The following is a 26262-nucleotide window of genomic DNA, read 5'->3' as shown; positions in this document are numbered from 1 at the left end:
AAATGAGTAGTTATTAGTTATTTTCATGTTGTGTTTCCCCCAATGAATTATCTGGGTCATGATTAATCCAGTGCTGTCTATCAGGGAAGAGAAAGTTGTACTAGTAATGAGGTTCTGCCATATCATTTTAACAAAATTATATAAATCTATCATATAACTGATAAAACATTAAGCCTCCTATTCATCTTCTTAATTTGACAATGAAGTAGCTGAGGGGATAAGAAGACTAAAAAATTAAATATCACCATAATCCATCCTATGCCATAATCACTGTGGAGTTGGTAAACTACCAAAGAAAAGAGGATGACAAATCTAAACATAAACACAAGAGTGATAACTTACGTTTCTCCAGTGAATCTGAACAACCTTTTCATGAGCACTAAAACTGCAACCATCCACCGAACACTGAAGTAATTAAAAACAAAGCATAACAAAACATTATTCACTAGTTTCATATGAAACGTATCCTACAACAAGACAGACAATGCCTATATCCGATTTGTTCCTATTAAGTCAATTAAGTTTTTCAAGGTAAAACTTTTTACCTCTCAATGTCAAATCAAGAACAGAAAAATCATTCCAGAGCAAAGAGAGATTCAGAAAGAGATTCATATACTGAAAATGGAGATTAAGTATACTTATCAGTTCCTTTTGCTACCTGAATGAATATGCCAGGATCATAAAGGGGGAGGGGGGGAGAAGAGAAGAGAGAGAAGGGGGAGAAGGGGAGAGGGGGAGGGGAGAGAGAAGGGGGACAGGGGGAGAGAAAGAAAAGCACTCTGAATGAAGCTTAACTATTCTTAAGAGTCCTTAAAGGGAAGTTTAAGAAGAAATGAAACTCCCCACAACAGAGGGTATGGCCCAGAACAGGCTGTCAATTTCTCAAATCCTGTGATCAGTTCAATTTCAGTCTACTCTGCTAGCTGTTAGGAAGCACTAGGATGCAACATTTATCAAAGTTACCAATCTTATGGAAATAAATTTGAAATTGTTAAGATACAAAATTAGGGATCAATCAGAAAAGAAAACTTACTGTTCTATGCTGAGAAATGTGCTCATCATATTTTTCTTGATTTTTAAAGCCACGATCACAAGTATCACAGAAATGGGTATAAACTGGCTCTTTATTTTTCTGTGATTAAAAAACAAAAGCAATCTTTTTATATATTTATCATTTTTTAAAAAAGAAAACCTTTAATAAACAGTTACCAAAACAACTTCAATATCAGAATATGAATGATAACTAGAAAATAAATTATTTTGATTAAATACTAACATTAGAAAATATTTACCTTCCCTACTTTAGTATCTCGCACCCAAAACTAATTTGCATTTATTTTGTCTATATTCTGCATATTTACATACACACACATACATATATATGTTGTGTCTCTTTTTAGGGTACAAGCTCCCTGAGGACAGAAACTATTTCACTTTTTCCTTGTATTCCTGAAACCTAGAATAGTGCTTTGCATATGGCAGATACCCAATAAATATGTGTTGATTTAAATGTAAAGAAATAAATTCTAAAGCCGGCTGGATTTCTGAAGGAAATATACTAAAACAGTCATGAAAAATGAATATAAGATCTTTAAAGGAAGCTAGTTAGGAAGAAGTCTAACAGTATCCAGTACAATATGTGTGGTATAATCACATTAAAATATCTCCTATCCTTCTATTTCCAATATTTTGATTTAAAGAGAATCTATGGCTCTTGGGGGAGATCTATGACTGGTACAGGTAGATGTTTTCGGTTCATTTAGATAAATAGGACACAAAGGAAAAGAGAATGATACTAGCAAAATGAGACATCAATGCATCATCTGGAGGTTAAATTAATTTTTGTTTAAGTATGGCCCAAGGTTGCATTAGTATAGTCTATTACTTTAAAAAATAACTTGAGATGAGAAAAAGAAAGTTTTCTCTTTTTTTGCAAGATTTCTACTGTATGATAACAGAGAGACAGAGGAAGAAGAAAGTACAGATTTGGATTTCAATAGTGGAACAAACTCTATTGAGGACACTTTCCTCTAACAGTACAAGTCAGCAAATATTCTGACTTGTGTATACAAAGTCATAATGTGTCAGAGGAGGAACTAAAACTTTGATTTTCCAGATTCCAAGATCATCTTTCTATCTACTAATCCAAAACAAAATGAATCCCTGAATGCCAGCTAATCATTTTCATATTTTACCATTGTAAATTTAAATGATTACTTAACTAAAACTTTTTAAAAATTTTTTCAATATTTCAAAGGTGGAATTATTCCAAGTAAATATATTTAATATTTATATTAAACTCAACACTTACACGGCATTTACATAACATTTTTACAAAATTATTTTATATGGAAGTTTTCAAATTAAAAAGTATATACTCTACCCAATACACAAAAAATTCCTAACTTGAAAGTTTATGATCAATATCACAATTTCTTAAAAATGTGACTCATGACCCTATATGGGATCTAATAACTGATTGTAGGGGTTGCAAAATCATGACTATCAGTGTTTGACTTGTAGATCTATTTTACATAAATATATATTTATAAATTTCTCAGGTGGAAAAGGTTCAGGAATGGAAAAAGTTTAAGAAGCCCTGGTCTACAGATTGGGTAGACTAGACTCTCCACTGCATTCACTATAGGAGTTTGGTAAAAAATAATAATAATAATAAAATTAACACAGCCTACTGCATAGCATGCCCAAATACATCACCCCCCTCCATGTGTGATCAACATTTAATTAATGTCTAGAGAAGAAACACTATCACAGGAGGAAAAAGAAACCCAATCCACAAAAACCTTACACAGGCAACAAAGAACACTTTTCTTTAATACCTTTTGTCTCTGGTTTCCACCTTGCTGATTTTTGAAATTTCGATTTGATCTGTCATGATTTTTCCTAGGGAAATGATAGTTTCTGCCTATGAAACAAAAGGGGAACCATCATTATTTTTAAACTATACATCACAGGGTATTTGTCAAAAAGCAAATTTGGTAGAACTATAGTAAAGAAGCTAGATATTAGAAGAAATATACAACTAACTATTCCTCCTTCGGGAGGAGGTGAGTTAGGCGAGATGGCATTTTCACCAAAAAAGCAGACTCAAACCAACGTTAGGGTGATTGGATGTCAAATGTAGATTTTGACCCAGCCACTCCTCCTCAACCTCTGAGTTTCTTCTTCGGGTCCTTCTAGAAATCCTTTGAAGTACCAGAAGCCTTCCCCCAGGCCTTCCAAAGATAGCAGGGCATTCATTCCATAGACAGATAACAACTACATTTACTTCACAGGGTCACCATAAGGATAGGATGAGATAATTATTTGTAAAATGCTTAGCATGCGCTACATAATTGCCTCCCCTCTTCAACTGAATGACTCACTTGGGAGGATGCGGAGTTCACTTTGGTACAGCAGATAGATGTAGCAAAGTTTGGAGCACAGGGAGGCACTAGTGCTTGATCTACTCAAAGATTCAAAGAAAGAGCGAGGATGGATGTCATTTGAATGACAAGGAGAACCTTTGGTATTTTTCCTTCTGAATATTTTTCTGCAGTACAAATAAAAACCTTCCGGGGATTGACATTTTACACAGTGCTAAGAGAAAAATGCGTGTTGGACACTTCGCGGGCACTTAGATGACGTCTGAGATCCCTTCTGGTCCTAATGCTGCGATTTTGAAGTGATTTGAACAAGCTCCCTCTCAGTGAATCCGAAAATTGGGAGGGGTAAGTAGAATGGTCGAGAAGGATGCGGTTTCCAAGTTAATGAAAGATGCACACGTGGGGAGGGAGAGATAACGGAAGAGGGGGAGGGGAAGAAAAACGGAGGGGAGCAGCGCTGGGGAATGCACTACGGCGGAGGGAAAGGCCTGCGGCTTACCTGGCTGCTGGTACCAGTGTCCCTGCGGAGGCTCGAAGCCTTCGTAGCCCGGAGCCGGCGCCCAGGACCAGTCTCGCGCCGCTTGGAAGTCCCAAGAGTTCTCGGAAGACTGAGGCAGGTGCGGGGAAGGTAGATGAGGCGGTGGAACGGACGGTGGGGGCGGTGGAGGAGGAAGCACCCAAGATGTCCAGTGCGCAGACTGACTAGACTCGGGCCCCGGGAGCGTCAGCACCGGGGGCGGCCCGGGCGGAGGGTACCAGCCGAATGGGTCCATGAAACCCGGAGGGCACGTCTCACCCGGGAAAGACTAAGACTAACTCGTTACTCCGCGGACACTGCGCAGCACGTGTGCTAAACTCCGAGGCGGTGACATTATGCGTCACTTCCGTTCAACCCGTAAACATACTGAGGGACCAATGTTTATATCGTAAACGTCACTTCCTCAGCGCCGGAAAAACTCTTCCCGGAGTTCTACTGCCCCCACCCCCCGGGCCTTGCGCGTGCGCATTGAGTGGGTTGTGTTTGTGGGTCCGGCTGCCTGGACTGTGGAGCTAGGCTGCCCGCGGCCAGCGATGGCCAGGGACCTGATCGGCCCAGCTCTGCCCCCGGGCTTCAACGCCCGAGGGACTGCGGAGGAAGAGCTGGATCTGAGTCCAGGTAAGCTGGGAGGGAGGGAGGAAACGCGAGCCCTCCCGGCCAGTGGGGACCAGCCCGGGCGCCTGTGGGGGTGACGAGGCCTGCTGGGTGCGGGGCTGGGGAGCCCTACATGAAAACGAAACTGGCCCCGCCTTCGGGGATTTTCCTTCCTGCCCAGGGAGACAGGTGCGGGTCGAGAAATACGAAATAGGTTTTTTTTTGGGGGGGGGGCAAGGAAAATTATTTGGAGGGAGAAATTGGGGAGCCCTGCTGGGCGGAGCTAGAGGGATTCTGCCGCAGGGAGGGGGGGGAAGGGTGAGGAGCTACATCTCCACCACGTTCATGATCTTTAATCACGCTCTTTAAAGCTTGCACATGGGATCTCCTTCTTCGCGATGCAGTAAGAAAAGAAACTATAGGAACAGGGAACAAAGTCATCACTGCAGACGGGGTGGAAAAGAACTTATTCCAACCGCCTCTTATGTGATTCTCACACGAGCCTTTTTGGGGCAGAGGTGAGGGACCTGCGTAGGGTCACCCAGATCTTAATCTGATTCAAACTCCCTGCACTCTATTCCTCCGCCTGCGGAAGGGACTTGTTTGGAAACAAGGAGGCGGGGAACAAGCAGGAAGTCAGGTTAGTTGGAACTGGCCGTGTGTCCATCTGGAAAAGTAGACCGAGAGTAAGACGGTGACGTCGTTTGTCAGTCAGGAGGCATTTGAGACAACAAAATTGGATGATTTTGGGCTTGGAATTAGGAGATTCTGAGTTCAGATCCCCCTTGCTGTCTGAGTTGAGCAGATCACTTAACCCGTCAGCCTTGGTTTCAAATCTGTGAAATGGAGGTAAAAAAGAATATAAAGGCATTTCCAGTTTCTAGTCAGATGCATTATAAAGCAAGAAGCAGGCCTCCGTATAGCAATGATATACCTCATCATAAGATCCTAATTTTCGGGGGGGGGGGGCGGGGGGGGGGAATGAGAAATCTCTATAAAAGAGCAAGTGAAGGAAAGGGAAAAAAGCAGAAGAGCCTTAAGGGTTTTTTTGTTTCGTTTGTTTTGTTTTAGGACAAAAACAAAACTGGAAATTAAATGATCAGTTCGTTTTATTTCTGCTGCTGAGACTGTTTGGGGGGAATTGGCTTATTTATGTCTTGAACAGATTTTTTTAGCTTTCTGAACTAATTAATAATGAATTAAGTATTAGTAAGAAAGTAAAAATGATACAGAGGAAAAAATAAAGAGATTGTGATAGCTTCTTAGTGAAAAAGGTTCAGTGAGTCTGTTTTCTCTAGGATAAAATATGTCCCGCCCAATGCATAGGAGCAGACCATATTTTTCCCCCTTTTTGCATCTCCAGCCCTTAACACAGTGCCACAAATAGTGTTCATTAATAACAACTAATAGTGCTAGCACTTATACAGCGTTTAAGGTTTTCAAAGAGTTTTACTAACATCTCATTTTATCCTCTTAGAGGAGGTCTTTACTGTTAGTGCTTTCCCTCAGAAACTACATTGTGTCTTGGTTGACTATTACTTTGTATCTAGTTATATGTGTACACATTTTCCTTCTTAAAGAATATGAGCTCCCTAAAGGTAGGGACTGAAACATTTTGTGTTCCTGGCACCAGCCCAAAGCAAATACATGATAAATGCTTGCTAACTGCCTAATTGTAAAGAATTACTAATCAAATTCATCCACTTAGTAAATATCCAATAAATTGTTTAATAAATTGATTGGCCTGCACTAGACATTATAGGAAATACAAGAAAAGAATTTTGAAATTCACCCTGCTCCCAGCAACTTTATAGTCTTTTTTCATAAAAAAGAGTATGTCCCATTTTTGTAACAGCATACCTGTACTATAGGCGACTTCAAGTTCTCCCACCCCTCAGATACTCTCCTAACCATCACTTCTTTTGGCTCCATTTCTCTTCCAGTTTGTACCTTGTAGCTCACAGTTCACACACAGGGTCAGACCCAACTTGAGATTGTATCCACCCTCTATCTCCTTCCAATATTCTTTTTCATGATCCTGCTGAACAGAGCTGTGGGAAGTTCACCACAGATTTGTCATCTATTTCACCTAGGATCTTCCTGTGTCATAAAAAAACCTTTTACTCTTTTCTAATTGGCTGCCTCATTCCTCACAACTGTAACTACCAAACTAATTACTACAAACAACTCAGCCTCCTTTTCATTCACTCTATGCACTCTAATCATACTAGCCTTATACAACACACCATCTGTGCTGACTGTCTCCCATGCCTGAAATACCTCATACTATCTTGTATTTTATATTATCTGTATACAGATAAGACCAACAGAAGGTAAGCTTCCTCCAGGCAGTGATTGCTTTACTTTTGTTTTTGCCTCTTTAGAACTTAGATAATACCCAGCACAAAGATGGCACTTAATTGGTGCCTATTGTTAAAACTGCTACTTTTAGAGGTTTTGATCTTGATTTTATTTCCTCAACACCTAGCACAATGCTATGTAAAGCAAAAAGCTGATTTCACACTTCATCATTGCTCTAGTTTTTTTGTAGTACCATATGCTGTTCCTTGAATATTATCCTCATCTGTTGAAATTAATAACTAATTCACAGTATCACAAATTTAAAATAGATTTATAATCACTATAACTGTACAACTGCTGTAAATGAAATTACTCCTCAATCTGTGCTACTTCCTGATAACTTTTTAAATACTTAATGTAGTCATTCATTTTGTTACATATTTTGCATGGCTATATAGCATATAACAAAACTAATTAGATTTGGTGTAGCTAGGTGGGCTAATAACTCTGGAGTCAGAAGCATCTAAGTTCAAATCCAGCTTCAAGCACTTAACACTTAGTAAATGTGTAACTTGGGACAAGTTGCTTAAACCCAATTTGCTCATACTTTGCCTCCTCCTCCCCCCCCTAAAAATACCAAACAAACAACAGCCAACCTAATTAGATCATTTTAAAATCCTTTCAATATCCAAGTGAAAAGCAGCATGGCAGATTGGCCAGAAAACTGACTTCCAGACCATAAAACCCTGCATTCATGTCCCACTTTCACCACATCCTGGCTGTGTACCTCTCCTGCACATCACTTAACTTCTCAATGCTCTGGGCAACTCTGTGACTATAATTTTCAGAGAGAGTCTCAACTTGCTTGGCTAAAGGAAATTCTTCTTTGGGCATTCTGTATGCCTATAAAATGACAGGACAAGGCAAAATCCAAATACCTATACTGTACCAGCCAATTTAGAATTAGCCTGTTTCATTGAAATCTTAGGACGTAGCAAAGTCAGAATATTTTGCTACCTCCTAAGATTTCAAGTGCCTTGTTCAATCATTCAGTTGTGTTTTACTTTTCATGACCCCTTGGACCACATCTGTCCATGTGATTTTCATGGCAAAGATTGCTGTAAATAGTTTTCCATTTCCTCCTCCAGCTTTATTAAACAGTCTGAGCTTAAGTGCTTTCTCTAGGGTCACAAAGCTAGGGACTGTTTGAAACTGGATTTGAATTCCAGTCTTCCTAATTATAGGTCCAATGCTCACTGAGCCAAATTGCTTGGAGGTAGAATGTGTTTCAATGTTGTGTTATAAGTGGAAAGGGGAAAAAGGAGCGGGGGGGGGGGGGGGGGGGGGGGAGGGGGAACAACCTTCCTGCTTAAAACTTTAAAATCAAAAGCAAAGAGGGAAAGAAGAGTATGAGTGAGAGAAAACCATGCCAAAATGGCATTCTTACTCAAACAGAATCCCCATTCTGGGGATGATCTCCCTTCACCCTGGGTGATGGTGCCATTCCTCGTTTACTAGGTAAACCCCTAATCAGAAGTGCATTAGGAATATGAATTCTGTAAACTAGTCCAATTTTATGGACTGAGAAAACTTAGGCAGTAAAAAAAAATCAAGTATCTGTTCAGATAATTCAGTCTAAAATAATTTGATTCAATGATTTGAGTCTTTCTATTATATGGTAGTCTATTCTAGGCATTTTCCAAAGTGTAGTGTTCATCAAACACTTATTAAATGCTAGTATGTGCAAAGTACATGCTAAATGCTGAGAATATAAAGGTAAAAAGCAACCAAGTAAATTCCTTAAGGAATTTGTAATCTGTTGAATTCTAGAACAGATTAAAAAAACCACAACCTGTTCCTACAAAAACAAACAAACAAACAAAAAACAACCTGTTCTTTTTAATGATATAAAAGAACATTAAGGAAGATTGAATCTATCAAGATATTGAAGATAACTAAAGGAGATATGCTTTCAAGTTTATCATGTTATGTATTTAGTGAGAAATAGAAAGCTGCTAAGTAGATTGCTAAGTATTGTCAGTAATAGATTATGCACACACAAAAAAGAGAAAAGATATTGTAAAAGACACTTATGAAAAGAAAGACTGGTTGGTTATATAGTAAGAGAAAGGGAAGACAGATGAGTAATCTGAATATTACATTGGTAGCCTCAAAATACTAACAGACTTCAAGAAGGTCTCTCCTGCTTTGGAAAGATTTTATGGATTACATCAGGCATTTGTGATTATCTCAGTGTATTTCCTTCACTTATGCTGAATACAACCCCTGTATTACTTTGTAGAAAAACTGATTTAACCATAAATCCATTACCTTTTAGCCAACCTGGTGATGAAGTGTCCTGGAATCAGCCAGACTTGTCCTTAAACAGTTCCATCACCTAGCCCTTACTCCAAGGCTTTCCAGCTTGGTTGAGCCTGTCAAGAGTTTACACTCTTCTGAAACTTTGGGTCATCTATATACCACTTAAAACACCAGAAGAAGTAAGGAACTTTACTGAAGGGTTTAAGGAAGACAAAGATAGAAACCATACAGAATGAGAAGTAGATCTGCCTTTGTGAAGGCCACATAAAGGAAATTATAAATCCTTCAAAATATCATTACTCCTAAATGCTGAGAATAGGGGAAAATGTCATCCCTTTGCAAGCTGAATGCACATAAGTTAGGGGGAAAAAAAAATCAGATAGGATATGCTAAGTATCTAGGTGAATGGCAGACATTTGGCATTGTGTGAATACATAGGAGAGCTCATAGTGCTTAGGAAAGTTTTCCTAAAGGTTACGGCATCTCTAACAAATCTTCTTTAGTTGCAGGACCAGCACTGCCCCCCAACTATAAGAGCAGTAGTTCAGACTCATCATCCAGTGATGAAGACAGTGATTCTCCTTTGCCACATCAAGGAGGAAAGGAAGATTCTGAAGAGGATCATGACACTGGTCCAACCTCAAGGTTGGTCATTTTGGCCATAAGTCACTGTTTAAACCTTCCCTACAGCATTGTCTATAGTAGAACAGTTGAATGTAGGGAAAAGGACATTTTATCTGAATTATGTAAATCAAAAGGTAGAAATGATTTCATTAGATTTTATCATAAATTGAATCTCTTAAAGGGAAATTAAATTAAAAGTATAATATGGAGCTATTGTGTTTCAACCAGTTGTCTTTTATTTACAGACTTTTCCTAGAGATGTTTTGCAAATGACTATCCTAACCAAATCCAAAAAATAATATCTGTCTAGAAGTTTTTAATGTAAGTTAATTTGGTTGAACATAAGATTTATTGGGGCTAGCTAGGTGGCCCAGTGGATAGAGCACCAACCTTGAAGTCAGGAAGACCTGAGTTCAAATCTGGCCTCAGGAATGTAACACTTCCTAGCTGGTGACCCTAGGCAAGTCATTTAACCCCAATTACCTGGGAGAGGGGGAAAGGAACAAAAGATATACCTTCTAAGAACATCTCTTTAAATCTAGCCTACTCAAATATTCTATTGTATAGCCTTTTGTACATTTTTACCCTTTTGGAGAAGGATTTATATCTATTTCCTCATACTGCTGTTCTTTTACAAATTTTTAAATTTATTTTAGTTCTACATTATTGTTTCCATTTATTCACCCAAAGGCATGTGTAGTCAGTCATTCCTTAGACCATTTGAACATCTGAAACTGTGCTGCCTGTAAGACCTTGAGTTCTTCACTCCTCTAGCATAATTTCCTGTCTTTTTTTTTTTTTAAACTCTCACAGCTTGATGAACCAAATCTTCATTGTCTTAGCTTCTTCTCCCTTGATCCCATGCATTGTCAATGATGATCTCTATGTTGGCTTTATTTCCCACCTTTCATAGGTTTGAGTGAGATATTAGTCATTTCCATGAAAGTCTGCACTTCATTCTTATCTCCTTTGGCTTGTTACTGTTCTTTAAATCCTCAACCCATGTGGAATGATCCAACCATTCTTGAGAGCAATTTGGAATTATGCTCAAAGGGCTAAAACTGTGCATACCCTTTGACTCACTAGTGCCGGGATCATAAAAGTGTGAAAAGCACCCACATGTGCAAAAATGTTTGTACCTGCTCTTTTTGTGGTGGTAAAGAATTGGAAAGTGAGTAGATTCCCATCAGTTGGGAATGGTTGAATAAGTTATGGTATATGAAAGTAATGGAATATTATTATTCTATAAAAATGATGGAGAAGCTGATTTTAGAAAGGCCTGGAAAGATTTGTACGAACTAATGCTGAGTGAAATAAGCAGAACTAAGAATACATTGTACACAGTAACATCAAGATTGTCTGATGATCAAGTATGAAATACTTGGTTCTTCTCAGTGGTTCAGTGATCGAAAGCAATCCTTGTGTGATAGTAAGTGACATCGTTTCCCTATCTCTCAGAAAATCATCTATCTACCAAAAAAGTTGAGGCTGTCAGTTGTGAATAACTTCAGTATTCTGCCATAACTCACAACATCTCTGAACCCTCATCCATACTCTCTTTGCTTTAGTGTCAGTACTGAAGTTGCCTCTTTCCTTGTTCATGCCCAGATTTTTGCTCTTGATCTCATCTCTCCTGCCTCCTCGTAGATTCTAATCAATCCCCTCCCTTTTCATTAATCAGCCATCTCTTTCCTGGTGCCTCCCAGTATGCTGAAGCCTCGCCATCCTTAAAAAAAAAAAAAAAAAGGCATTCTTGTCATCCAGCAAGCTATGTTCCTATGTCTTTTCCTCTTTACTGCCAAACTTCTGGGAAAAAAATAGCCTGTACTTACTTCTTATTTCCTTATTGCTCAGTCAGTTGCTTAGCTCTTTTTGCTAATCTCACAACTCTATTGAAATTGATCCCTCTAGTACCAATAATGGTACTTTGTCTTTATCCTCTGTGACTTTTGCAGTATTTGACAAGATTGATTGTCACTTTCCAGATTGATAATTTTCTCTCCCCCTGTTTTTCCTGACACTGTTCTTTCCTGTTTCTTTTTAACTTGTTCCACTGTTTCTTTCTCTTTTTTTTGATGGTTTATCTTCATGTAATTGACCATCTTCATACATATCCCCAAGCTCTGTCCTTGGTCCTCTTCTTTTCATTTTTCAATAAATTCGATTCGGCAAGCATTTACTATGTGCCCTATTTTGTGCCCAGAACTGTGGCAGCCACTGGGATATAAAGACAAAAACAAAGCAATTCTTTCTCTTAAGGAGCTTATATTCTACTAAAGGAAAGCAACTTGTGTATAGATAAGTAAAAACAAAAAGTAAATTACAAAGTAGTTTGGGGAATGGGGTGTTGTGGAATTACATATCACCCTTGATGGTCTCTTTCCTTCCCATAACATCAGTCATAGAGCAAGTGCCTTACAGATCTCTATATGTAGTGTTAGTTTCTCCCTTCACATAGCTTGTAAGTACTGACTAAATGTCTCAACCTTAAATCCTTCATTTGGAACCACACTTAACATTATCCTCCAGATACATGATTTAGTTCTCTAAATCAGCTCCTTTGCTCAATTCCCTATTTCTTTTGATAATAGCATCTTTCTAGGCTTGAAATTTTGATTTTCTTTTTAACTAGTCCTGGTTGTTAATACCTCCATGAACTCCTTATTTTTTGCTTTGCCATAACCTTCCTGACCCTCTGGATTCCTATAATATTTCAGTAACTAGTGTCCCTCCTTTTTTTCCTTTCGCTTTCTTATTCTTCACATGCCTTGCATAGAATCTTTCTAATAAATGGTCTGACCATATTACTCTCTGGTTGAAACACATTGTTTGAAAAACATTCAGAGGCTCCCAGTTGTTTCTTTCTGTCCTTCTTGTTTCACCTGATACCCTTTGTAGAATCGTTACACAATAAATGTGTGTTGCATTATAACTGTATACATCCAACTACTTTGTACAGGAAATTAAAGAATAAGCAAAAGCAGCACCGGACCTGGACTTAGTAAAGCTGAGTCCAGTTATTACTTTGTCATGGATAGGCTGCGTCACATTGGGACAATCCGCCAGCTTTTGGGGGTCTGAGGTTCCCAAGTCATTTCCAGCTTCTAGCTTCCCCCTGAAAGATAAGAGGGACTAGAGGAACTATATTTACTATATACTATATGTATATATATATATATGTATGTATATGTGTGTGTATATATATATATATATATATGTATATATATATATATATATATATATATATATATATATATACATACACACACACACACACAAATATTATTGAGCACAATATATTCAATATATTGAACTTTGAAGAAGAGATACTTTTCCCTTCCTCCTGGTGCTCAGGTAAGGATCCCATCTTTGTACTCAAAGCAGAGCCCTCTCATTTAATTAGTTTCAAAACCTCTTGATACCATCCCTTCCTCTTGCCTCTTTTCCCCCAGTCTCTAACAGTGATGTAACTCTTCTCCTGGGCAAGACCAGCTCCTCTACATGTGTGATGGATCAAATCCCCTTCCATCTTCTACAACAGGTATCAAACTCAATCCCCTCCGTGTGTGTGTGTGTGTGTGTGTGAGATATCTTCAGCATCTCTCTTTATCCTTATTTCTTCCCTTCTGCCTTCAAACATGCCCAAGCCTCCCCCATTCTTAGAAAATCTACACTAAATCATACCATTTCCTCATGTTGTTGTCCTTAATCTTTCCTCCTTTTCTCACCTCAACTCCCAGAAAAAGCTGTCAGTACTTGTTGCCTTCAATCCCTCTCTTCTGACACATTTCTCAATAGTCTGACTTTTAGCTCTATCATTCAGTTGAAACTTTTCTTCAAAAAGTCTTCTAATTGATAAATCTGGTGGTAATATCTCAGCCATTACACTTCCTATCTCTTATTTTTGACACTATTGACCCCCTACCTCCACCTTTCTCCTTTTGTACTCTCTTGGAGCTTTCCTGACATCACTCTCCCTTTTCCATATTTGGCCACTATTTCTCCATTTTCTTTTCTGACTTATTACATCCTGTAACTGTAGGTATTCCCCAAGACTGTCCTAGGTCCTGTTCTCTTCTTTTCTCTCCACTCTCTCTTTTGGAAACCTCATCAGCTTTCAAGGATTTAATTATCATTTCTATACAAGTTAACATGAAGAGAGAGAGAGAGAGAGAGAGAGAGATGTGTTTGTACACATATAGCTATCTGTAGGTAGATAACTATAGATTTCTGTACATCTATTTTGTCTATTTTATATACATCTCTAGCCTGGGTCTCTTCATTGGGCATCAGTTTCATGTTACCCTTTGTCTATTGGACACCTGTATCCTTAAACTCAGAATGGCCAAAACTGAACTTTTTATCTTTCCTCAAAACTATCTCTTCTTCCAAACATTCTTATTTCTGTTGAAAGCATCACTATACGTCCATTCATCTAGTTTTCTGTTCTCAGTTTTAGATTTCTCCCTCTCTGGCATTCTACAAATAGAAGCAGGAATCAAATTGTACCTTTTCTATCTGTATCTCTCAGTTCACAGTTACCACCTTAGTTTCAGGTCCCCCCATCACCTCTTATTTTTATTATTTCATTCATTAAATGAACTTTTATTAAGTACCTAGTATGTGCCAGGAACTGTTCTAAACACTAGCAATAGTGCAATGTGGCTAATATGGAAGCAGGCCATTAATTGGTCTCTCCTCCTTAAGTCTCTTACCAATCCAGTCCATCCTTCACACTGCTTCTAAAGTAATTTTCCTTCAGCAGAGCTATGATGTCTCTGAAATAAACTCTAAATCTCTCTTGAGTTTTTAAAGTCTTTTACAACTTCAGCCTGCTTTTACAGTCTTATTTTGGCTCATATATCAACAGGTTAATGTAAAAATTAAGCAAATTATTTGGTAGCAGGCTTTCTTATGCCTCTTGAGACTATCAGTATGAAAACATCCTGTCCCTAAAGTCTTCTTTACATAGTTCTTAAGAAGAGAATTGTGTAACTTTTTATCTTAAATACACTCCTCTCATGGGCTTAGAATGTCTTTATAAAACACACTGTTGGTTTGTTGCTATTATAAAGAATAATGAGACTTCTTACTAAAGTTTAGACAAACAAAAAGCTCTAGAAAAGGGTTATAATAAAAACTTATATGTCATGTAACATTACTTCATTCTTTCTTTAAGGACTTCCATTTTTTCCGACTAGCATTTTGTCTTAATCTGCTGAGTATGTGATTTCCTATAAAATATGAGAGATTTTTAAAACAAATTTTCCTGAAATAACTTTAGGGTTGTGTTTCTGTTATATGTAAACAAAGTGAAATTGCTTCCTTTTTAGAAAACGGAGAAGACATGAAAATGAAGGTGATGATGATGATGATGGCTTTTTTGGGCCAGCTCTTCCTCCTGGATTTAAAAAGCAGGATGATTCTCCACAGAGGTAACTCACATGAAATAATAGTACAAGTTGGTCTTTTCCAAGTAAGATTCTTGTAATTAACATATTTTATTTGTTGGTTCTCAGGAGTGGACAACCATCAAAGTTCAGTTAAAGTCCCACTTTTGACACATTCTGGCTGTATAACTAGGAAAATTGCTTGACCCCTCAGTGCTGTAAGCTCTTTTCTAAGACTAAAAGTTCTGGAGAAGGCATTGGCCTTCACTGTTAAAGTTGCTCACAAATTTCTTTGTACCAGTAGAAATACAATTTTTGTTCCTATTTTATTTCCTAAAGACTTTTTTCCTTAACATAGTATTTCTCTATTGTGTCTAAGATGGCCATTTACAATAGGTGCCTTCACTTTTTTTTCCTCTTGCTCTTTCTAAACCCTTTGCAGCCTGGGTTCCAGTCTCATCATTGAAATAAAACTGCTCTCTCCAAAGGCACCTGTGACTTCCTTATAACCCGATCTAATGATCTTTTCTTAGTCCTCCTCCTCAAATTCACTGCTGCCTTTGACACCATAGCCCTCTTCTCTCTAGCTTTTCATGATGTGCCTCTTTCTTGGCTCTATTCCTTTGACTGACTCTTAATCTCCTTGGCTGTATTTTCATCCAGGTTTTGATCAGAATTATGGATGTCACCCAGGGGTCTCTCCCGGGCCCTCTTCTTTTCTCCCTCTACAGTGTCTCACTTTATCATCTCATGAGTACAATTATCATCTCTACACCGATGACTTTCATATCTATTAATCCATCCTCTTTCTTTTGATGTCTGGTCATCTCTAATCTCTAATACTTTAAGGTTTTTAAACTCAACATTCTCAAAATGGAACTCATTATCTTTTCCCCTCTAAACCTTCCTCTCTTCTGAATTTACTTGTTATTGCCAGCAGCAGCACCATGCTTCTAGCTGCCCAAGCTCAGAAGCTATGGGTTATCCTTGACCCCTCGCTTATACTCTACCACATTTCCAATCTGTTCCAAAGTCATATTGGTTATACCTTCACGAGATATATCTCTTATGTTTCTTTCTCTTTACTCACAGAGCCCTTGTTACCTTTTGCCTGGATGATTGCAGTAGCCACCTGGGTAGTTTCTCCCTATTCCTTTCTATCCTCCATTCACTCACCACAGTGATTTTCCTAAAACATACATCGGACCAAATCATTTCTTCCCCCCATGCCTCCACTTAGTAAACTCTCTGTCATCTCTACACCAGAATAAGACAACATATCAGGTGCCTTGAGCCAAGCATTATGCTGAGAGCACTGGGGATAAAAATAAAAGCATAGAGTTCTTGGAGAGCCAGGCCCAGGAAGTCGCTTCCGTTGTCTTTAAAGAAGTAGTGTGTTCTAGAGGAAGTGGCTGTAGCAGTCAGAGCTACCTGCAGCCCAGGACTGCTGCGGCCTGGTAGCCTAAGCTATGTGTGGGGACTGTCCCTACGGGAGGAAGGGGTTCATCGTGGCAGATGATTTGAAGAGATTCCTCTACCAAAAGTTACCAAGTGTTGAAGATCTTCATGTCTCAGACAGGGATGGAGTACCTGTTATCAAAGTGGCAAATGATAATGCTCCAGAGCATGCTTTGAGACCTGGTTTCCTATCTACATTTTCACTTGCAACAGACCAGGGCAGCAAACTTGGACTTTCAAAAAACAAAAGTATCATTTGCTACTACAGTACATACCAAGTAGTCCAATTCAATCCGTTACCATTGGTGGTGAGTTTCATAGCAAGCAGCAGTGCTAATACTGGACTGATTGTCAGCCTAGAAAAGGAACTTGCCCCATTATTTGAAGAGTTGAGACAGGTCGTGGAAGGTTCTTAATCTGACTGTGGCTGACCTTGACCATATTGTTGTGATCCCAGTGAGTTCAGTCCAGCAAACTTGACTTCATCAAGTAATGTGACTCCACACACTGAGAAAAGACAACTTTGCCCAATTTAGATTGAAGATCATATTTATTATTTTTAAATTGATGGACTGTTGTGTTGGATTTTAAGCTCAATTCTTCCATAGTATGATTTCTGGGGAGACCACTAAAATGGTTCAGTATCTATCACAGCTTCCATGGAGTTTAGCTCAGCTACCATTAAGGGATGAGATTCTTATCCAGTGGATCAGAATCAAAATGTTCCTGTGATCCACATGAGCCACCTAAAGCTCCCGTTGTGTTTAATACATACAGGCCTGCAGTAGGTAATCCCTACTCTATATGCTATTGCTTTATTGTGAATAATAGAGAACTTATTTTTATGTGTGCCATGTTGTATGTCTGCACTGAGAGGAAAATAGCCTCTAACAGCAGTAATAAATCAGTACAATCACTAAAAAATAATAATAATAATAAATAAAAATAAAAGCATAAGACAGTCTCTGTCCTTGGGGAGCTCCTAATCTAATGGAGGAGACAACAAACAAAAAGAAACTGAAAAGTAGAGATGGAGATGAGGGCAGGGAGGAGGTGACCCTGCATGCTAGGTAGCCAGAGCAGGAAGTTATTGAAAGATAGAGTTTCCTAGTAGATTTCATCTTGCAAAATGATGAAGTCTGGGAAAGTAGGTGGGTAGAAAATGATGAGAAGAATCTTGAGGCATCTAAGAGGAATTGTCCAGTGTCTGCCTTCTAGGCTCTCCTGTTAGAGGCAGGAAGTGCTTTGTCCTAAAAAGCCCCTTTTTGGTCCCTTCTATCTTTACAGTCTCCTTAACACTGTACTTTCGTCCCCATACTTTATAATCCAGCAAAACTGCCTTTCTTGCTGTTTTTCATACAGATCATTCTATATCTGGTTTGTGCCTCTTTGCTGGCTGCACCTTAAGCCTGGTATGTTCTCCCTGTTGGTCCCCTTCTCTCACTGGAGAGTTCCTTCTATCAGGGTGAGGATAGGCAGTAGGTCGGACTAGTCATGGCTCTGCCTGTGCTTTGAGTCTCCCTGGGCTTCACCTCAGTGATCCCATACAAATATCTTCTCCCCATCCCTTCAACTTTTCTAATGTGTTTTTAAATGTGTTATTTCTCCATATTGAAATCTAAACTCCTTGAGATCAGAGACTGACTTTCTTTTTGCTTGTATTTGTATCCCCAGCACTCAGCACAGATCCTAATGGTAAATAATTTAAATGCTGCCTGCCTGCTCTTACCCTCCCCTTCACCTCCTGTTTCTCTGGCTTCTTTCAGGAAACTCCTTAAATGTCCATGTCACCTTACACTTTCCATTCTCATGATATCTTATTTGATTCTTAATATATTTGGCTAGATATCCAAAAATAAAATAATGAAATAAATTTAAATAGTTATCAGAAGAGATACTTAACTCATCTTAATTTAATAATTAAAATACAGTTATATTATGTAGCTCTTAAAAAGAGTGACACCTCAATGCCTTCAAAGGTTGAAAATCACTGAAAGAAGATCCAGTTGTTGACTAATAGAGAACTGAAGTAAAATGTTTTTTTTTCCTGATTTCTAGTAGAAAAATACTTACTAGAGAATTCCTTTTTAAAGTAGTATTTGAGTAATTTGAAATTTTTTCAAGATACCTGATTTTTTGTTAGCCTCATTTTTTGTATGCTTTTATGTTGAATGTATAAATAGCTATACACTTGATTTTTATTTTTAGGCCAATTATAGGTCCTGCATTACCACCTGGTTTTAACAACAGAACACAGAAGAGTGGGGAAAACAGAGATGATCTAGGATTACCAGCTTCATCATCTTTCAACTCTGAGGTTTGGAAAAAGTGAATTTTAAAAGTTAAGATGAATGGAACACTTTGTACCTCTTTTATCAAATTTTTACATTATACCTTACTTCATAGTGATTTCTGTACACAGTTTATTGTTCCTCCTAAATCTTTAATCACCATGAGGTCACAGACATGTTAAGTCATTTTTTTCCCTCCCAAGTATTTATTTTATGCCTAGTCTTCAATTAAGTAAAGAATTATGGTCTAGAAGATTATGAACAAACCATCCATGAACTCCATAAGAAAAAGTCCCCAGGGCCAGATGCATTCACAAGCAAATTTAAATACAGTTAATCTCAAACTATTTGAGATAAATAAAGAATCCTACCAAATTCCTTTAATGACACAAATATGATACCTAAACCAGGAATAGCAAAAACAGTAAAAATTATAGACCAATTTTCCTAATGAGTACCAATTTAAATTTTTCAATAAGATACTTGCAAGGAGATTATAGTAATATATCACAAGGATCATACATTATCAGGTGTAATTTATACAAGGAATGTAGGGCTGGTTCAGTATTAGGAAAACCATCAGCATAATTGGCCATATCAATAACAAAACCAACAGAAATCATATGGTTATTTCAGTAGATGCAAAAGAAGCCTTTGACAAAATATAATACCCTCACTAGAAAGCATAGGAATAAATAATGTAGTTTTCCTTAAAATAAGTCATATTTTTCTAAAACTATCAGCAAATATTATCTGTAATAGCAAGTGGGGCAAGGATACCCATTAATACCATCATTATTCAGTATTGTACTAGAAATGCTAACATATAACAATAAGAAAAAAAATGAAAGGAATTAGAATAAGCAATAAGGAATAAAATCATCACTTTTTAAAAGTTGATGTGATGTTAGAAAATCCTAAAGAATCAGCTAAAAACTACTTGAAATTATTAGCAGAGTTGAAATAATTTCGGCGAAATTGTAGGTTACAAAGTAAACCCACATGAACAACCAGCATTTCTATATATTGCCAACAAAGTCCAGCAGCAAGAAATAGAAAGAGAAGTTCTATTTGAAATTATTAATAGATAATATAAAATATTACATGGAGGGAGAGATCCTACCTGTCAAGACAAACCCAGGATTTTTTCATTACAAAACATTTTTCATACAAATAGTCAAATTTAAACAAATGGGAAAGTATTAATTATTCTTGGATAGACCAAATTAACATAAATGACAGTTCTGCCTCAATTAAACCATTCATTCAGTGCTACACCAATCTACAATCAACTTACAAAAACTGTCTTATTGAGCTAGAAAAAATAATAACAAAATTCATCTGGTCAGTATATCAAGGAAATCAATGGAAAAAAAAATGTGAAAGAAGTTGGCCTAACCATACCAGATATCAAACTGTATTCTAAAGCAGCAATTATCAAAATAATCTGGTACTAGCTAAAAAATGGTGGTGAATCAGAGGAATAGAGTAAGTGCACAATACATAGTAATAAATGACTATAGTAATCTAGTGTTTGATAAGTCCAAAGATCCAAACTTTTGGGAAAAAATTTCATTATTTGGGAAGACTGGAAATCGCATTTCACACTATATAACAAGATAAAGCCAAATTGGATATATGATTAGACATAAAAGGCATCATAAGCAGTTTAGGAAAGTATAAAATAGTTTATCTGTCCAATCTCTGGAGAGACTTTAGATCACAAAATGTAAAATGTGTAACTGATCACTTAAAATTAAAATTAAAAAGTTTTCACACAAACAAAATCAATGCAGCCAAAATTATAAGGAAAGCAGAAAATTGAGGGGCAATGACTATCTCTTATAAAGGCCTCATTTGAATAGTGCAGTTTTCAGACAAAAACATCAAAGCTATCTGTAGTCATGGAGAAATGCTCTAAATCACTACTGACTGGAGAAATGCAAATCAAAACAATTCTTAGATACTACCTCACACTCATCAGATTGGTTACCAGAGCAAAAAAAGGAAAATGTTAATTCTTGGAGGGGATGTGGGAAAACTGGGACACTAATTCACTGTTGGTGAAATTGTGAACTGATCCAACCAATCTGGGGAGCAATTTAGAACTTTGGCAAAAAAGCTGTAAAATTCTGCATATGTTTGATTCATCAAAACGAATCTAATTGTAATTGCATGTGAGTATGTATGGGTTGTAGTAAAGAATTGGAAATTTGAGGAGCTGACCATCAATTTGGGATAATATTGTCCTCTTAAGAAATTACAAAAAAAAAAACTTGATTTCAGAAAATCCTGGAAAGACATTTATGAATTGATACGAAGTGAGAACATTACACAATAGCATGTGGTACAGTAAAAATCTGTGAATAACTTAGCTGTTTTCAGCAATACAATGATCAAAGGCAATCCCAAAGGACTTATAAGGAAAAATGCTATCCATCTCTAGAAAAAGAAGTAGTGTTGTCTGAATACAGACTGAAACATATTTTTCTTTCTTTTTCATTAGAGTTTTATTACACAAAATGTCTAACATGGAGATATTTTACATGATTGTACATGTATAACTAATATCAAATTGTTTACCATCTCAGTGAGGGGAATTCCAAAGGATAGACTTTAAAACTTAAAACTTAAAAAAAAAAAAAAAAGAATGTCAAAACATGTTTTATATGTAATTAGGAGTAAATAAAACATTTTTTAAAAGTTTTTCATATTAAAAGGAGCTAATACACTTCCTTTCCAGAATTAGGATTTTTTTCTGATTTGTTTGATTTTTATATCCTTTTTTTCTTGTTTCTCTTCTTTTGTTTGTGCTATATTTCATTGAATATTTATAAGAATGTTTCCACTAAGTGCTTCTATTTTTTTCTTAATAGCATTTTGTTTTCAGCATTTCGTTTTTGTAAAACTTTGTGTTCCATGCTTTTCTCCTTACCTCCCTCTCTCCAAGGTAGCAAGCATCTGATATAGGTTAAATATGAGCAATCTTTTTAAACATGTTTCCATATTTGTCATGTTGTGCAAGAAAATTCAGAGCAAAAGAGGGGGAAAAAAAACCACAAAGTGAAAATACTATACTTCTATCCTCATTCAATCTCCATAGTTCTTTCTGAATGTGATTGCCATTTTCCATCCCAAGTCTATTGGAAATGCTTTGAATTACTGCATTCGTGAAAAAAGCCAGGTTCATTACAGTTGATCACCATATAATCTTGCTTTACTGTGTTCCCTGGTTCTGCTCACTTCATTCAGCATCAGTTCATGTATGTCTTTCAAGAATTTTTAAAAATCATTCTTCTTATGATTTCTTACAGAACAATAATATTCCGTGACCTTCATATACCATAACTTATTCAGCCATTCCCCAGCTGATGGGCATCCACTCAGTTTCCATTTTCTTGCTGCATTTTTTTTTAATTGAGGAAAGGGATAAAAAAGAAGCAATGTCGATTACTTGTGTGATTTACAATCAGAATACAGACTCCTACATCACTGACTTTACCAGTGTTGTGAAACTTAGGCAAGAAAGACTTTTGTCTACACTGAGATTCAGAAAAACATTATGGTACTATGACATCTTATATTACATGATTACAGCATTATTAATTAGTTAGCATAAATAGTAAATGTCTAGTTATCTTATTGAAAAATTAGTTCATTCTTTCTGCAAATACTTATTTAAGCATCAGCTATGTGCATGACTGAGCACTATGAAAGCCACATCAATATGTTGTAGAAAAGAAAGTGATTCCTATTGAGAAACAATTTTACTACAAAAATTTTAAATAATTTTACTTTCAATAGAGTCAGCATTCATTTGTAGTATGTATGGTTCGTTGTAATCCAGTCTGTGGGGGTGATACAAAAAAATTAGAATATACAGTTGTAGGCCACCTACTTGTTTGCTTTTCTTTTTTTTCCCTCTCTGTGTGGTATTTTTTTTTTCATAGCTTAGGGAAAGTGTCCCATAAAATCACAAGAGGATTTTGTCTGTTTATTGCAAATTTCACTAAATATGATTCTTGTGAAGTGCTTCTTTGTTTAACTTAGCAATACATAGACTTGTTGTATTTGGGTTTCCCTTCACATGTTCAGCCAAACAAATCAGTATTTGGACCAAGTCACATAAGGCAATGGGCCTAACATAATTTGAAAGAAATCAGCATTTTAAATCTAGCAATATGAAGAATATCAGAAGGAAAGCAAGTTAGATTAATAACCCTTAGAAAGGGACAGATTAAATTTTCTGTGCTTAAATAAATTTTTGGAACTAAGAACATTTTAATTGAACATCTTCATGGTTGTAGATCACTAAAATATAGACTTAGAGCTTTCTGGATATTATATTTGTGGGGCAAGAGGTAGAGCTGTTTTTCAGAATTAGCAGTTTTAAAACTTTTCTGTAGCAACCCTCTGCAGCAGATGTCAGGGAAGGAAAAAAAATCACTTCGTTGCTCTGTGATGTCTGTTACGTGTGTGTGTGTGTGTGTGTGTGTGTGTGTGTGTGTGTGTGTGTGTGTGTGACACAAGTGTCTTCTTTGTTCATTAGTGTGTATATGTTTGCCATAAGACAAAGGAGACCTTGATGATATTCCTGTACATTAAGGCAGGTCAGGAAACTAGACATTAGTCTGATTCAAGCCACATATGGAAATATTGTGGGCCACATGTTTGACACCTCAGGTCTCTCCCTCTCATTTTAAAGATAAAGATAAAGAAATAGAATCCTTTCTGGGTTAAGTAATTTGACAAGGTTATATGACTAATGTAACCTTAGTAGCAGAGTGTAGACTAAAAGTTAGGTCTTTTTGACTCCCTAGACAGCAATCTTTCTACATATGTGACTGTAATTTCTTATTAGAATTTATCACTCCATCTGGATGCTAGGAGCAGTTCTCTTTCAGCTCTTCAGTTTGTTCTCCCTCATTCTTCAAATTTGGTACCTAACTCTCCCAGGCTTCCTCCCCACCTTAACTCTTTCTGCTAGGGTTCTTCAAGGTACATGTTGATGTTCTCCTCAACATTCTAACTTCCCTATTCCTCAGTGCCCTCAACTCTCATGACTTAATCTCATATCATCCACATGGATTTACTTGAGGAATCAAAAACTCCAAAATCTCTGATCCTGAAAAAATGTCCATCCTCTCCTTTATTTTTACTTATTTTATTCTAAACTTATAAAATAAAGCAAGCATTTCCATAGCATAATAAAATAGGAAAAAAAAAGATGATTGTACATGAAATTACTTGCTGTTTTTAAGTACATAATAAAGTTTTCATGTAACTGTCTTTTTTTCCCCCTTTTATTCTTCCTTATTTCTCTCCTTACTTCACCCTAAAGATGGCTACCAGTAGGTGTGTATGTGTGTATGCAATATGTGTAAAATCATTCTATACATGCTTCTATTTTTCAGTTCTTTCTCTATATGCAGATAGCAGCTTCCTTCATATGTCCTTTGTAGTTAATTTGGGTATTTATAAATATATATATGGGTATTATTATATTCAAAATGACTTTGTTATTCAGAAGCATTCTTAAGTCAATATTGTCATAATGAACAGTGTTGTCTTGGTTCTGCTCATTTTACTTTTTATTATTTCATGCAAGATCTTCCATGTTATTCTATGATCATTGAACTCATCATTTCTTACATCACAATAGTATTCCATCACAATCACATGCCACAACTTGTTCAACCATTCCCCAATTCATGGGCATCTCTGCTATTTCCACAAAAAAGAGAGCTGCTGTAGCTATTTTTAGAACATATAGGTTCTAAATCATTTTGGGAAATAAACCTAATGAATTCTTTCTAATTTTTTCATATCCCTTCTACCCTTTGTTACTTTCCCCTTCAATCATTTTAGCCTGTCTAGTAAGTATAAAATGATATCTCAAGGTTGTTTTAATTTGCATTTCTCTAATCAATAATGATGTAGAGCATTTTAAAATACAATTATAAATTGTTTTATTTCTTCATTGGAAAACTGCCTGTTCATATCCTTTAACAATTTATTGTTAGATATAATATTATATTTATTTTTATATATTTATTTATATATATATATATATATATCATTAGATAAATTCATTTAGAGAATTCTTATAGATTTAACAAATTTCTTTTGGTATTTGTGATATGATACCTTTATCTGAGAATTTGTCTATAATTTTCCCCCCAATTTTCTGCTTTTCTTCTGGTCTTGGCTGCATATGTTTTATTGGTACAAAAACTAAAATTTGAAATTATCCATTTTATACTTCACACTGCTCTCTACCTCTTGTTTATTTATAAATTGCTTGCCTATCCATAAGGCAGATAGATAATGTATTCTGTGTTCTTCCAGTTTTCTTGTAATCACTCTCTTTAAGTCTAGGTCATGTGTCCATATTGATCTTAGCTTGGTAAATGGTGTAACATTAGTCTATGTCCAGTTTCTGCCAGACTGCTTGCCGGTTTTCCCAGAAACTGTAGTTATAGACCACTTGTACAAGAATGCTGGCAGTGAATTTCTAGAGAAGTGGTGGAATAAGTAGGACCTTAGGAATCTCCTCTACTAAAATCCTACTTACCAATTCACCAAGTGAAAAATCTCTAACAAGATTGAAGAACTACTGTTTTTAGTACTTCTTGCTTGTAAAATAAAAGAGAAGCAGCATTATTTAATTCTGTACACAGAACTGAAAACAGCATCATCTATCTTAGTGGCAGCTTGCTCAGCTCCTTCATTTTATAGATGATTAGTCTAAGATCAAGACAGTTTAAGTCACTGACCTAAGATCACACAGTGGGTTACTTAGACGTAGAGCTGGAATATTTAATTGGGGTTTTTCTTTATTCCAAATCCATTGCTCTTTCTGCTATCTTACATTATAAGTGACACTGAGCAAAATATCTTATTTGTGAACGTTCTTTCCAAAACTCATTCAGTGAAGATAAATTGGGTTCAGTTATAAAAATGCATAGACTATACTAGAGCATATTATACACTCTTTTGAAATTTTGGAAGACTGAATTAAATCTCAGATCTGTAGTCTCCATTAACTCTGGTACTATGTTTCTTTTTCATTAACTGCCCTGAATTGTGCTCCTTTTGACCCATGTAAAATAATGCTGCTTCCCAGAGCCCCTAATGTATATCTAGTGTATACTAGAGTATATCTAGTTCTACACAAGAAAATGAGATTGAAATGAATTAAGTCCTTTCAAGAATAGGGGAACCTTTCCTCCTCATCCAGTTTTTTATTTTATAGTTAATAGTCTGGACTGTAGAATCTTTTACATGCTAATAATAAGGATAACGGTTATTATTTTTTATATAATACTTTTCACTCATCTCATTTTAAAAGGCAGGTA

The 26262-nt window shown here is 36.6% G+C and overlaps 2 protein-coding genes and 1 pseudogene across 6 annotated transcripts in view; 2 read left to right on the top strand and 1 right to left on the bottom strand.

The window, feature by feature from the left end:
* The window catches only part of NUFIP1 (nuclear FMR1 interacting protein 1), a 41271-nt gene extending 36995 nt beyond the window's left edge, over nt 1-4276 (bottom strand). The window contains exons 1-4 of the mRNA XM_074299139.1: nt 3886-4276; nt 2841-2926; nt 1034-1132; nt 343-405 (exon numbers count right to left, since the gene is read on the bottom strand). Of these exons, the coding sequence (XP_074155240.1) occupies nt 343-405; nt 1034-1132; nt 2841-2926; nt 3886-4159 (522 nt within the window). The 5' untranslated portion in view covers nt 4160-4276. The remainder of the gene's footprint in view (nt 1-342; nt 406-1033; nt 1133-2840; nt 2927-3885) is intronic.
* Nucleotides 4277-4372: 96 nt separating this feature from the next.
* GPALPP1 (GPALPP motifs containing 1) overlaps nt 4373-26262 on the top strand; it is a 38229-nt gene continuing 16339 nt past the window's right edge. For all 5 annotated transcript variants that reach the window (XM_074299143.1, XM_074299144.1, XM_074299142.1 and 2 more), the window contains exons 1-4: nt 4373-4542; nt 9645-9786; nt 15099-15200; nt 18822-18930. In XM_074299143.1, the coding sequence (XP_074155244.1) occupies nt 4458-4542; nt 9645-9786; nt 15099-15200; nt 18822-18930 (438 nt within the window). In that variant the 5' untranslated portion in view covers nt 4373-4457. The remainder of the gene's footprint in view (nt 4543-9644; nt 9787-15098; nt 15201-18821; nt 18931-26262) is intronic.
* Nucleotides 16586-18808, top strand: LOC141560619 (ragulator complex protein LAMTOR3 pseudogene; annotated as a pseudogene).

Source organism: Sminthopsis crassicaudata, chromosome 3 (assembly GCF_048593235.1).
Source record: "Sminthopsis crassicaudata isolate SCR6 chromosome 3, ASM4859323v1, whole genome shotgun sequence".
NCBI lineage: Eukaryota > Metazoa > Chordata > Mammalia > Dasyuromorphia > Dasyuridae > Sminthopsis > Sminthopsis crassicaudata.
Note: the sequence above shows the minus strand (reverse complement) of the source record. Positions and strands in the feature narration are given on the sequence as shown.